This window comes from Echinops telfairi, unplaced genomic scaffold, assembly GCF_000313985.2.
Source record: "Echinops telfairi isolate 266 unplaced genomic scaffold, ASM31398v2 ScPeMD7_3509;HRSCAF=4178, whole genome shotgun sequence".
NCBI lineage: Eukaryota > Metazoa > Chordata > Mammalia > Afrosoricida > Tenrecidae > Echinops > Echinops telfairi.
In genome coordinates, this window is record NW_022107407.1 from 14,156,166 (window position 1) to 14,170,845 (window position 14,680).

The 14,680-nt window shown below is 37.8% G+C and overlaps 1 protein-coding gene across 1 annotated transcript in view; it reads right to left on the reverse strand.

Annotated features, from left to right (window-relative positions):
- The window catches only part of SNTG2 (syntrophin gamma 2), a 442,011-nt gene that overhangs the window by 76,268 nt on the left and 351,063 nt on the right, over positions 1-14,680 (reverse strand). The window contains exon 14 of the mRNA XM_030886702.2: positions 2,553-2,645. Coding sequence (XP_030742562.1) covers positions 2,553-2,645 — 93 coding nt within the window. The remainder of the gene's footprint in view (positions 1-2,552; positions 2,646-14,680) is intronic.

Consider the following 14,680-nt stretch of genomic DNA (forward strand, 5'->3'; position numbering starts at 1 on the left):
GGGCAATGAATGTACAAATGTGTTTTACACAATTGATGTGTGTATGGATTGTGATAAGAGTTGTATGAGCCCCTAATAAAATGATTTTAAAAAAAAGAAAATGAAATGGGACATTTAATATCAATTACCCTCAACATGAAGGAGCTGCGATCGGCAGATTTTGGTCATTTGGAATATGACCTACTACACTAGGAAGAGCAAACAAAGAGAAATGCGTGTGACATTCATCAACACAAGGAATCTTTCAAGATCTTTTCTGAACTACAGTGCTTTCAGTGATAAAATAATATTCATGCACTTACAGGGAAGACTGATTAATACAATACTTATTCAAATCAATGCAGCAAGCAGTAATGCTACATTTCAATGCTACATTTAAACAGTTTTACCAACTTCTGTCATCTGAAATTGATCAAATATACAATCGAGATGCATTTGATAATTGGTGGTTGGAATGAAAGTGTCGGAAGGAAGCATGGCCGGTTAGAATATCTGACCATCTGAAAGAAACAGCAGCATCGATGGGATGTTAGGATTTTTCAAGACTAAAGATTCACTCATTGCAAATAGTTTTAATTTCAATGACATAAATGATACATAGACCTCACTGAGTGGAATACATAGGAATCAACTTAACCATATGAATAAAATAAAGTATATAAAACATAACAACACCATCCCAAATAAGGCCAGGGACAACAAGCTGAAGAAAATGAAAACAAGTCCTCAAGAGACAAAGGCTTGATATTCTGAGGCCATCTCAGTCTGACACTTTGAATACCAGTGACAGAAGACCATAGGATCGTGAGATAGTATCAAGGGTGTTATGTACGCAGAAAATATAGGCCACTAGAAATACAGGTAAGAATGAAAAGACCAAGTCGGGTTTCAGAAGCGACTCCGAAACTTGCTTTTAAACATAGAGCAGGTAAAGAACACAGAAGAACTGACTTAGTAAGGAACTCAAAAGAGATTTTCAAGTGCAAGTAAAATGCACAGCTTTCCAAGGTCATGACCTTTGGAAGCTGATCATCAGTCTGTTTTCTGAGACAGCTCCGGGTGAGTTCAAACTTTCAACCTTTGTATATTAGCTGGGTGTTCACCTACCTGTTTGCACCACTATAATCCTATTGGGGAAAAACATTCTAAAAATTTTCTTGGAAGAAAACAGATAAATGGCCACACGACATTTTATTGACTCACAGATTTATCAAATAAGCAGCCCCTTATTCTAAAATGGGGTTTCTCAACCTCTTATGCAATATTGGGCCTTATCATTCTATGTTGTGGGGAGCTGGGTGGCATGGAAGTTCATTCACTAGGAGCCAATAACAGACTCCCAGAGTGACAGTGAGCAATGTCCCTGGCTGAAAACCTCACCATTGCTCACATTACAAGAAAAATGAGTGACAATAAACGGTATTATTTTGTCAATGTTTACTAATCACTTCAATAATCATTTCACAGAATAGAGTGTCTAAAAGTTTGAACACAGAGTGCTCCAAAAATACGTACATAAAAACAAATAACAATGACCAGGAACCTTGATATGAGCCCTGGGTTATTTACTGTTGATGTATTTCACAAGGCAAAATCAGCTAATGCTGACACAGTTCACTGAAATTATTTTGAACACATAAATAAAGGTACTTCATATAACTACAGATATTATAGTAAATGTGATAAAACAGTATTTATCACACCAACACTTTTCCATTGCATTCATTCTTTAATTAGCAACGTGAGTAAATATTTTAACACAGTTTATCACAGAATGTTAGCTTTATGTTTGGAAACATTTTCCTAATATTTGTGTAATTTAGTGAAAACTCAGGTCTTTTAATGATGCTAATGGAATGGGAATAATTCCTCATACATCGCATAACTAATTTTTTATCGAGTAAAACTGAAATCAATTTCAGATTGCGATTAGTGGAAGTAGCAAATTCAGTAAACTTCACTGGGATCATTATCATTATTATATTGAGAGTAATAATGCATTGATCCAACAATCGCTATCATTACTTTTCTTATTGTCCTGAATCCTTTCTGTGAGCAGGATAAGGAAAAAAAGCAAGGAAAAAGAGCTTACTGTGCTGTGCTCGTCCTATATGATCCACCACGAATATAAATGATATACACTCAGTACGGTACATTGTGAGGTTTTCAGGCCCTAGGGTCCAGGGTATGGCCTACCACCTCCTTCACAGGGAAACAAATTACTCAGTGCGTCCTTGGCAATTAAAAACTGTTGTACTACAGTCCACACTCAAACATAGCTATCTAGTTTTGTAGGCCCCTCATCTCCACATAATTTCTGCGCACCCCCACCCCCACTAGGTGGTATTGCCCACTTTGGGCAAAAAGACTCTAGAGCTTGTAGAAATCTTGGGGCACTGAACTAAAAGAAAGAGGTAGTCTATTAAAGCATGAATTACACATTTCGTCACAATCAAGCACAATCTACACATTGATTAGGGTTACATTCTCTGAACTGTAATTCCCAAGGCATTATCAAGTAGATGACATATATTTATCATGTGGCATCCTACCTTGGTCTTACTGTCGAAACAGGTGAATCCCAAAGCGAAATCCACTGTGAAACACAGCATCTCTCCTTGCCAGCTGCACATATATGTTTTGGACTAGAAAAAAGTACCAATTTTGAGAAACCATTCTTTAATAATGCTATTTATTGTTAATTAAGCATTTTCAAGATTTTTCTCTTATGACTAAAACATCTCTTAGAAATAATATAAATAATATGTATTGAAACAGGAACATTAAAAAAACAACCACCCCAAAACAGGAATACCAATGCCACATGAAACCTTCATCAACACTTTGTTTAGAGATCATTCTTTCTCGTGTTTTGTATGAACGAAACTATTTTCACATTGAAAAGTGTTAGATAATTATAGGGAACACTCTAACTAAAAACAAATGAACACAACCAAGAGTTAGCATATCTTTGTTTTCCAAAATAACTTGAAAATAATTTTCAGTTTGCTGACTCATGAAAATAGAATCTTTTGAATAAACTAGTTATTTTACTTTTCTCCTATGAGAGATCTCAGGATGAAATGCCCCGGTGAATGCAGGGAGGAGGCGGTGATGCTCCAGTGTTATCTGGATATAACCCGTGGGAAGCATCCTGAAGAAAGTACAATGTTGAGCACCATCGAAGTGACACACGGCAACCATGGCCTTGCCAGAGCTACAGACACGACATCAATTTATCCTGGGGTCCAAGTATCTCTTACTGGCTCCACGACAGAAATTTCTTCCCTGGCTTTTTGATTATTGTTGGTGGTCGTTTCCTGCTGTGCATCATTAGTATTTTTGTCTGTATACTATTATGCTTTTAACCTACCACCTTAGCGCAATTTTGTTTTGTTTTTTATTGTTTTCTGTTGGGTCTCCCAGCTGTGAAGCCCAAGAGGAGTGGATGCACAATGATAAAAACTGATACAAGAGGATATGGGAAACACAGGGTTGGGGTGGGGGGAAGCGAGGGAGGGAAAGGGGATTTGGGGAGTAACTAATGAAAATGGGAGGGGGAGGGAGCCCTAGAAAGGATTGTGATTGGATAGATCATCTTAAAGGCGATTTCACTGTGGGGGAGGGGTTACTCTAAAATTGATCTGTGGCTGATTGTACAATTCTCTGTGATATGAGTGAATGATTGAACTATGGAATAATATGATAGGTAAGGTACTGGCCAATAAAACTGCTGAAAAAAACAACTTAAACAGTGAGGATGCTGCTGCAACAATAGCGTGTTGCTTCTTCCACACATCTTATAGATCCTTCGCTTTGGCTGAGATTGCTACCAATTACTGAGAAGCCATGTAGCTAGAATAGCTATCTACTCCAAGATCACGAGGTCGCTGTGGCAAGAGGCCTTGAATACTAAGACTTCTAGTCACTTTTCATAAAAACACCGAAAAGCAGCAATTTTTTTGCTTTACATATTTTCACAGCACTCTAAACAAAAAATATAAATGAGAACACTAACATGTTGGTAAAATTATTTCTAAAAATCATCTATTAATAAACTAAATTTTCTCATGCAGTATGGAATCTGAAGGCATCAATTTCAGTAAAGAAAAAACCATAATTTTTGAACACTTAATATGAACTGACAGCAGCGACATTACGTGCTAGGTGATTAATGGACAGCATCTCTCTAAATCTACACATTGCTCTTACTTTGTGGACAAGGAACTGGTGGGTCATACATATATAACAACTTGTTCACATGAGTGGTAGTTAATTAAGATAGCCCTTCTAACGATAATTCCTTATGTAAAGTATAATAATGTTGGAATCCATGCCTGTGGCTATAATCTCACTTCAAATGGAGTTCTGGGTTATCCTGATGGGCAGGATTCAGGTGGGTTCAAGTCCTGACATTGTTTTCTTGGAGGTAACTCTGCTGAAAGACAAAAATCAGACCTCCATCACAGCCGTTCCTCAGGGTGGAAGAGCATCTCAGACACAGAGAAGTTCTAGCCTATCGGAAGAAGAGCACATTGCCCACCTCGCTGTGAAATGGCAAGAGCTGAAACCAGAGGCACCAGGGACTGTGGCACAGGGACTAAGGGACAGAACAAAGGAGCCAGGCTGAGACCAAAGGCTGAAGCAAGCACCAGGGGCACAAAAGAGGAGAGGCCTGGAATCAGAACTGTGATGCAGAGTCAGGGGCTGACTGCCTGGTCCACAGCCAAGGGGCCATGTGGGGAAGGGGCTGGGGAATAGAGACATGGCTGCTGCCTACAGAGAGGAGGTGCTGGGGACCACTGGCTGTATCCTTAGTGCTTTCTGATCCTGGCCAGTGGTCACCTGTTACAGTCCTTAATAACTCCCACTCTGCCTTAATCATGAGTATTGTCTCTGAATTCTGTGTGGATATTAAAACAAGTTATCAAACCCAGCAAAGTAGAGTATTGTGAGAAGGAAGGTTGGTGTCAGAATAGGTAAAGAAGTATGGAGAATGGAGGTATGTCTGGCCTCTACCACATGGCAAGAGGAAAGTCCGAGGATGTCAGATACGGCCTCTGAGTCGTTTGAGACATCACACATCTAACTGGTGGCAAAGACAGGAGGACTTTGATTCTGTAGGACGGTGTCATGGGGTTGAGAAAAACAAAGGTGCGAGCAGAGTTTTTGATGCAATAAATAAATGTGTAATTGTTTATCACAGACTAGTAAATGAGCACAAGTAAACCCATGCTTCCCTTGCTGTCAGTAATTCCTAGAGGTTGTTATCCACATGCAATGCTAACCTCTTAGACAGAGAAGGAAAGCAGCCCGCAGGCCCAAGGGATAAAACACTCTATTCAGTTTCAAACTCCTCTGCATTTGCTGTCTTTTCACATAACCTAGCTCCTCAATCATTTTGTAATCACATATCTTGTATGAGCACCCAGAGGATTCTCTATCAATAGCATTCAAATGGCAAGTGTTCATTTAAACTATTAACTATTAGTGTTTAGGTGATAAGGGATGCAAAAATGTTTTTCAAACAACAATTGGAACAAAACAAAACAGTAGTTGCTCATCTTTGCGAAAATTTTTGTTCCTGACCATGGTTCAGAGTTCAAGAAATATTGTGATTAGAACAATTAGTGAAGCATTCTTGGTGGAAACTTATCTTTTAACGGTATTAGAAAGACCACAAAAATAATTTTTTTCCATTCACTGCTGTAACCCTGCCCCCAGCTGGCCCCAGCCCCAACATAATTTTTTGCACACTTTGAGTTTGGAAACTACTTAATTTTTAGAATGTCAATCTAGTGATTATAAAATATGAAATAAAAGCATTCTAAAGATAAGTGCAATATTTACTAGATTAAAAAACTAGCATTATCAGATGTATAGAAATTATAAACATCAATTTATGTCCCTTGCTAGCAGTTCATACACACATTAACACATACATATAATGGTTTAGTACTTATATCCATCTATCTTTGGGGAACAAGAAAAATTATACAGAAAGATTTTATGCTGCATATTATACATTTGCATAATCTTGAAAGGGACTTAGCATAGATGGAAACGAAGAGAAAAAGCTTCAGTTTAAGGTATCTAATTGTTACCACATATTAGAATAATCTCATAATGGAGTCATATTACAGCAGTTGATAAACACATATTTTTCAAATTAGTGAACACCTAAGACAAAGTAGGTATTTTTAAACTCTCCTTATTCTTACTCTCCATTGCCCGTTGCTGCCTTTGGGAGAACTCAGATAGGCAAGGCATCCTAATTTCTTTGGGACATGTTTCCTTTTCTGTCGGCTTCACCTCTCATCGACTGTCTCTGCAGTTTCTGTTTATATATTTTGGGTAGTCCATTTCTCCCCCAAAGTGCCCTTATAGATCATTCAAGAAATTATAACTTTAGTAATTAAAAAATTATTTGTATCTTTCCAAATGTTTTCCAAAATTGTATTTGGCTTACATGTAGGAGAGAATGCTCATTCAACTAACATGGGCGAATCTTTTGGAAATTGCCTAAGACACTGAGGCTAGAGGAGTTATTTACTGGAATACTAAAAATTAATGTTTTTATGATAGTCAAGCTACTTAATGGGTTGTGAAGATGGCTTATCTTCTTTATCTCTTTATTCTTAGCATGTTGCACAATGACCCACAGGAAAATATTCACTAGTTGACCACAACTGTAGGTACACAATAAATCTTTCTAAATACATGTATGGGGCTCAGGAAAAACATTCTTAGTATCTGCTTTTAAATTAAACAGAATGTATTGTATTTTTCCAGATATTGTCAGAAAATTTTATATGAAGAGATACTGTTAGTAAAATATTAAGATTGCAATGCCTTTGAAGCTCAGTTTTTGAAACAAAACAATCCAGGAGCACTAGTACAGAACAATCACTTTTAAAGGAAATTGTCAAAGAACTAAGGCTCATAATCACCTAGGGCATTAAAAATAAATGTAGAAACAAATACACAGATACCAACAACATTTTTTTTCTTTTCTATGCTTTGAACACTAAGAGCAAAGATGAGACAATTCTATACTTTAAGAAATTTCCATACTTTAAGAAATGACATATAGAAATAACTCCTTCTGATTTGTTTGGATAAAAGAGTAACAAGAGAGATCCTCATCACCTTGCATTAGTGTGTAATGCCGTGCACATTGCTGTAATGCTAGAAGAGAAATCTAATGTGTGAAGTGACCTTAAATTATAAACAATAAAACAACATAAAAATCATCCATTAAATGTGAGATAATGGTTAGTATACATGTAGCTGACTTGACTCAATTTTAAGTCTCAATAAACTCTAATCTATGTTTCATATGGGAAAGCAGATGTCAAATCTCTATCCTGTTTTAACCCCCTGGCATATTGCACAAATGTAATGTGTTCACAAATCAAATTGGTTTCAGAGCAAATACATGTATTAGTTTTTACCGTGTGCCTTGCATTGTAAAGGCAAACATGTTACCATACTGACCTCAACTAAAAAGATGCCTAGTTTCATGGGCCTGGTAGTCTACTTAGGGAGACAAACTTTGGAAAACTTGATCAATATCTATAAATAAGTGCTATGCAGGAGATAACATGGGACTGCTAACTGCAAGGTTAACTGCAAGGTCGAGGCGTTTGTATCCACCACCTTCAGAAGGAAGGTGAAGCTGTATAATCCAACAAAGACTGACAGTCTTGGAAACCCTGGGGAGCAGATCTATTCTGCCCTAAAGGTCTGCTAAAAGCTAGAATTGACTTGAAGGCAGTCGGGCTGGGTATGAAGAAGATATGCAAGAGGCTATAAAACATGCATTAAGGGAAAACATAACACAATGTGGGAAGCAAAAGCAACTTTGGCAAAACTTGAAAATGGAGGAGGGATTTTTTATATGCGAGAGCAACTAGAGAGATCGCATCACCTTGTATTAGTGTGTCCTGCTGTCCACGTTGCTACGGTGCTGGAAGCGATGCCATCAAGATTTCAAATACAAGTGTGGCTACCCTTGCTGGAGAGGCCATGGTACGTTTTTCTGACTAACAAAAAAAGTAGGAAGAAAGGCCTAATCTTCTCTTCCAGGAAATCCGTCAATGGAAACATGATAGAATACACAGGGCATTGTCTAATGTCTAGTGCTGAAGATGAGCCCCCTAGTGGGAAAGTGCAGAAAATACAACGGCCACCACAATGGATTGCAACAATCATGCAAAGCCACAGGGAGGGTACCACTTGGTTCTGTCATGCAGGAGCAGCACCATGAGCCTCCAAGGCAATGGCAACTAACAAGGAAGAGATATCGATCTGGGTGGGAGGGGTGGTGCTACAGGGAGAAACAGAGAACTTATTATAATAATTGTATTAAAAGCTAATGCAAAGGAACATTATGGCTGTACATTTTTGACCATCTTTTACATTTTTTTAAAATACTGGGAATAGAATAGATTGGAGAGAGGAAAGTGTAAATTAAAATAGTTAAAAGAATGTATGATAGTATCCTTTAAAATCATCTATTACTGTGAAGAGGTAACCTGACGCTTGTCCGAAATTCAGATAGCTTCTGAGTGGATATTAGAGCTCAGATATTTTACCCCTGAATTTGTGCTCTTTATTTATTCTTGAAAAGCACAGCTCAGCCTTGAATGTAAGGTGACAAAGATTGTTGTTAGTACTGTCCCATCCTCATTTTAGGTACTGTGTCTTGGTCTCTTTTGGTAGTCCACCCCTAAGACTGAAAGTCATAAATTCTACACTAATAGCTATATCTAACCAGCTGCTACCCAATTTGAGAAGTAATCAAAACAGACTGTCAAAATGATTAAAGAAATCTAAGAGTCCATGGGTACATGCAAAGCATACCATTTTATAAAGGAATGACTATTTGAACACCTCTGTGTAAGAATTAACCAAGAGGAAAATTTCATTCCTATCTTTAAAACTTCAGTTAATTAACTCTTAAATTAACATACAATATTTTTTATTCACATTCAGTTTTATAATGTGTAAAGGTGGATTGATGTTAATTTTTTCCTTTCCTATGGCTGTATAATTGCTCCAGGGTCTTTTGCTTTTTCATATCAACAGGCATATGCATATTTCTATGTGAAATATTAGTGAAGAGACACATACAAATGGGAATATTAACTGACTGTTTACTTAAGGGAAAATTTAAGTTCAGATAACTCACATAGATGGTAATTCACAAAAATCGAGCATATATTTTTGTGAGTAATATAGTCATATCTTTATTTAATTTCATTTTTCTTTGTGTCTATTCCTTGACCAGTATTATATTCTCTTGATTATTATAGATAAACAATGCACCTTAAAATCAGGTTGACTCATTTTACACTTGCTCTTTTTCAAAATTATTTTAGCTTTCACTTTCTATATATATGTTGGAATTATCCTTCTTGGGTGCCAGGTTTTGATATTAGATGTTAAGGTCTCAAAAAACGCATTGCCATTGAGTGGATTCTCCTCCTAGTAATGCTATAGCACAGGGGAGACTTGCTCCTGTGGGCTTGAGACGGTACATCTTTATGGCGGGTGGAAGTCTCATCTTTTCCTATGGAGCCAGGTGGTGGTTTTGAACTGCCTGTCTTGGGGGTAACAGCCCACGGGTAACCACTACAACATGAGGGATCCCTTACTGTTAAGGTAGTATATCAATTTGGGCAATATTTCCTTTCCTTTTTTTTTTTTTTGAGGGGGTAGTATTTTCTATAATGAATTTTTTTCCTTTTAATTCTGTGAACATGGTATGACTTTTAATTTACTTTGATTTGTATGGTTTTCCTTCATCCTAAATTTGTTGTTTTCTGCATAGATATCCTGAACGTATTTTACTAGATTAAAAACAAAAAACAAACAAACAAACAAAACCCCTCCCAATTGCAGTCTAATCAATAATTTCGTTTCATTCATTTTAAACTAGGCTTTTTTTGCTGTTCTAATTCATTGGTTTCTGCATTTAGCTTTATTATTGTGTTCCCTTTCTTTGTTTTGAGTTTATTTTGCACTTCTTTTCCTAGGTTTCTGAGATTGGAGCTTAGATTCTTGGTTCAAGCCTTCTTCTTTTCTAACATATGCACTTATTGACATAAATTGCCCCCTTAGCACTGCTTTTGGTGCAACACAGAGATTTTAATATGTTTCATTTTTCTGCAATTAAATATAGTTTTGTCTTTGTCTTGGGACTCCAGCTGTCACTTACTGATAATAGAAATATAGGACTCAAATCTAAATAAATGTATTCATTTTCTAGGACTGAAATAAACAGCAGCAACAACAACAACAAAACACAAACAGGTTGTCACTGAGTCAAGCCCTGCCCACGGTCACACCATGTGTCTTAGTGCAGAACTAGGCTGCACATGGCTGTCTTGGCTGCCAGGTTGGAGAAGCAGATTGACATGCCTTTCTTCCACAGCACCATGGGAGGTGTTCATGTCACCAAACTTCTGATTAGCAACCACACGGTGTATGCACATAATACCTTATACAAACAGAAACCTACTTTGGATGCAGTCAAAACTAGGGCCTGGCAGGATAATGCTCCCCCTCTAGGGAGGATCCCTTTTTGTTTCTCTGGCTTTTGAGTAGTGTCGGATATTTCCTTGTGGTTTTGTACAGCTTTGAAAGGAGTCATCTAGACGTACTATCATTGCTATTTGGCTGAAGAAGAGTGCTATTGTCTAATCGCCCTTTCTGTTGTTCTGGTAATTTCCAGTGAGTCAGCTCTAACTGATGACACTTTATGCACAATGTAGGTAAACCTGGCCAGATCCTGCAGTACCTTCATGATAGTGGGACGCCTGCGTCCTGCGTGGTAGGCCTTATGAGGGCCTTCAAACCTACAGGGCTTAGCTTCAAGCAGTACATAGGACAATATTCTCTTGCTATCCATGGGCTTTTTGTCGTCCAAATTTGGCAAATAAATCGCCAGATAAATCTTTCTTCCTACACTACCATAGTTTGGTGCCTCTGCTGACTTTGCCTCTCAGGGGTGACCGTTCTGATACCTGAAACATTGGACATACTTTGCAGTATCATAGCAACTTAAAACCATCACCGTATGACTAATGGAAAGATGAGAGGTGCTGTGTCTTTCAAAGCTACTCAAGTATACGTCTTTGAGCTAGAAAGAAGAGGCCTTTCTTGGAGATTTTAGATCTCAGTCTGTTAGTATTCTGGGCAAGCAGAAGCCTCTTCAGCTTCAAGTACAATATGTATATAGCTAAAAGGAAAATGAAACAACTGATTACCATATTGTCTTTCTGATTCTGAATTCCCTAGCTGGTCTGTATTCCTCTTTCCTATATCGGAATCTTATGTTTCTTTTATATATAATGTTCATGGAGTTTTAGCTGTATGAAATGGTAGGAAGAGAGAAAAATGTGTCTATTCTGCCTTTACAAGAACTTTAGTACCCAACTGATTAAAAACAACAGAGAATAAACAAACAAAAGCCAGAAAAAATAAAAACCACACGGACTGACTTGTTGGCTACCAACATCTAAAAAAATTAAACAACATTGATTTGAAATTCAAATTTTATTTTATATTTTCTGTGTCCACCTCTGGAGCTTTGGAGTGCCACTGTGCTCTTTGGGTCTTTATTTAGAACAAACAAGCTGGAACACTGTAGAACATAACAGAAAGTCAATGTGAGCTTCTCTGCTCACAACCCTGAATGGCCAGAAAGGCACAGTCCCCAGCAGGGCAGACATGACTCAAGGTGAACAGAATGACCTTGTCTCAGTTAGGGCACACAGAATCTCTGCCTTGCTCCGACAACAGAATGTCTTTGGAATCGCAGAGTGTATGGGGAAGCTACTGCAAACACTGTGTTAACAACTGCTTAAGGGTCCCTGAATCCTCATGTCATGTCCCCACCATCCGTGTGAGAACTGATTAAATATGGAAATCTCCTCTTTGTTTCTCAGGCATGTGCCTTCCTAAGCATTTGCTTAGTAAATTGCATCACTCTTGCTTTAAGAATGAGGGCATGGGTCCTGCCCTCAAAGGACTCTTTATTGAGAGGTAGAAATGCATTGAGACTCCTGTTAGAGCTGCTAGGTAGGAGCAAAATATGTTGGACCACCTATTGTTCAGCAGGTGGAGGGAGCTAAGGTCAATTGATGGTGAGTGTCAATTTTGAAGAATGACTTTATATAGAAATCTAGATTTTAGTTGAGTCGTGAAAGCATTATCCCAGGCCTAACACTGTACTGTTCCATAGAACCGCAGGCTGCTCTTTGTTAGTTTCCTCCTGTGCACAGTGAACTGAATCATTAATCAAGGTTTCCTGGGCTCTAGGTTAGCTCAATCAGAATTTCTTTAAAAACCTTTTACTTAATGTTTAAACACCACTGTAGAAAATTAAATGTGCTGCTGTAGCAGAAAAAATAAAGATAACAAAGATTAAAATAGCTCTATTATTCTCATGGAAGGTAAGTTTGAGCTAAAGTAGGGCATGACATATATACATATATATGTATAATTAAACCACATTGATTTGAAATGGTGGGGAAATTACATGTGTGTGTGTGTGTGTGTGTGTCCTCCTCTGGAACTTTGAAGTGCCACTGTGCTGTGTGTGTGGTACTGAATGGGACATTTAAATTCATTTTCAAATATGTTTAAACAATTTAAAATTATAAGCTGGTGTCATTATATTAACATGTGCATATAGTTTAGCCTTTTAAGTAATATAGAGAACATACACAAAATGTTTAAATGATAGCTTGATTTAATAATAGATATAAAAATAGTGATTCTATTACTTTACAAAAGTAGAAGATTCAAAAAAAGACAAAAGTATTAGATTTTAAAGGATTCGCCTTGAATTAAATAGCTCTAATTTTGAATAGTCACTACCATTACCTTTACAACCACGTATTCAAATTATTCAAATGAGGTTCTAGCATATCCATCCCTGGATACACACCTGCTTATTTCCAGGAGGAAAAATGCTGACTAATACCGACTTTGTTAAGAGATTTGACCTTTTTATTTTTATCTGGAGGTCACTGAGCCCCAGGAGTCCAACATTTTCCTTAATCTGGAGGAGAACAGTTTGTACTATAAACCCAAAGAAAAATGCTTTGGCTAAAAATGAATATCAAGAATCTATGAATGGACTCTAAAATTATTTTTCTGTAGTCCATGTCAGTGGTTATAATAAATGCTATAACTTATAGCCCACTTCTGGTAAGCTAGGAACTACCAAGGTGGTTTACATTGGATTCTCACAATGTAAAAGATGTTTACATTGTGGAAAAGATGTTTTTGTCCTCCTTTTACAGATGAAAGAATGGCTTCTGGCCATAGAGATTTGTCCAAGGTCAACAGCCGAGATGTCAAGTTTTCCTGTTCCCTGGTTAGAAGCTCCTAATCTGTACACTTTACTGCTACAATAGCCGTTATCTCAGAATTGAAATCCTTTGACACTGTATTTTCTTTTGCTTGGCCCTAGACTAGCAATGTCAAGAAAAATAACATATACAACTATTTTCAAAGAATCTGGCAGTTAAATTTGCGCTTTCCTAATATGTAATGAGTTTATTCACCTTTTCTTCCTGACCTTCTCTTCCATTCCTGACGATGCTTCTTCTGGGGGTTCTTGGGCCATCCCCTGCTGCTATCAGTTCCAAATAAACAAACCAAACTCACTTCCACTGAGTCAATGCTAACCCACGGCGACCCCCTGTGGGGAGACTGTAACTGTTTATGGGAGTAAAAAGCCTCATCTTTCTCCCACTAAGATGCTGGTGGTTTTGACTGCCAACCTTCCAGATAGCAGCCCAAAATGCAACCTCTGCACCATCAGGGTGCAGATGCTGAATAATCACATAAATGAAGAGAGCTCTCCGATCAGAGGTGGAAGTATGTTCTAACCCTGCGAGTGTATTAGTTACAAATGAGTGATTTTTAAAAATATATTTCATGCAACTTAGGACTGAAATACGCTGATGGGAGAGGAAGCAAAGGAAGCCATCCAAGAGTATGGAAATAGCGGTCATTGGACCTGGGGTGGGACCCATGGCTTAATGGGTGTCCAATGAAAGGAGACCCAGAACCATCATATATTTAGTACCTCAAATTTTCTTTGCATTAATACGACAGGCTGAGAGGAAAAAGTCTGCCCTTGTCAGAAATTATACCGGAGAATGTCGCCTAACACCAATTCCCACGCTCAAGGTAAACGGAGCTCAATCAATTCAGAGATTAATCTGTACATAAAAATAACTCAGGATTGCAGCTTGCAGTTGGACCATACTCGCAAAACTCCTCATATCAACAGTCCCTTAAATTCTATGCCATTTCATAAATTATTGATGTTATCAATGCAATCTCCTTATTCCCTAGGGCAGGGGTGTCAAACTGGTGGCCTCTGGGTCACATGCAGCCTTTGAGGTTATTTTTCGTGGCCCAAGATGCTCTGAAATAAAATGGAATGAGGGAACTGTGCGTATAATATTGCCTCGATCTCCCCTAAGCGCTATTTTCTTCATAACAATTTTTATTTTCTATTTTCATTTTATTTCAGAACATTGTGGGCCATAAAAAATTACTTTGAAGGCTGCATGGTGCCCGTAGGCTGCCAGTTTGAAACCCCTACCCTAGGGGGAAGATTGACAAAGTGTTTCTTTTTGCTTTCTAATGTTTT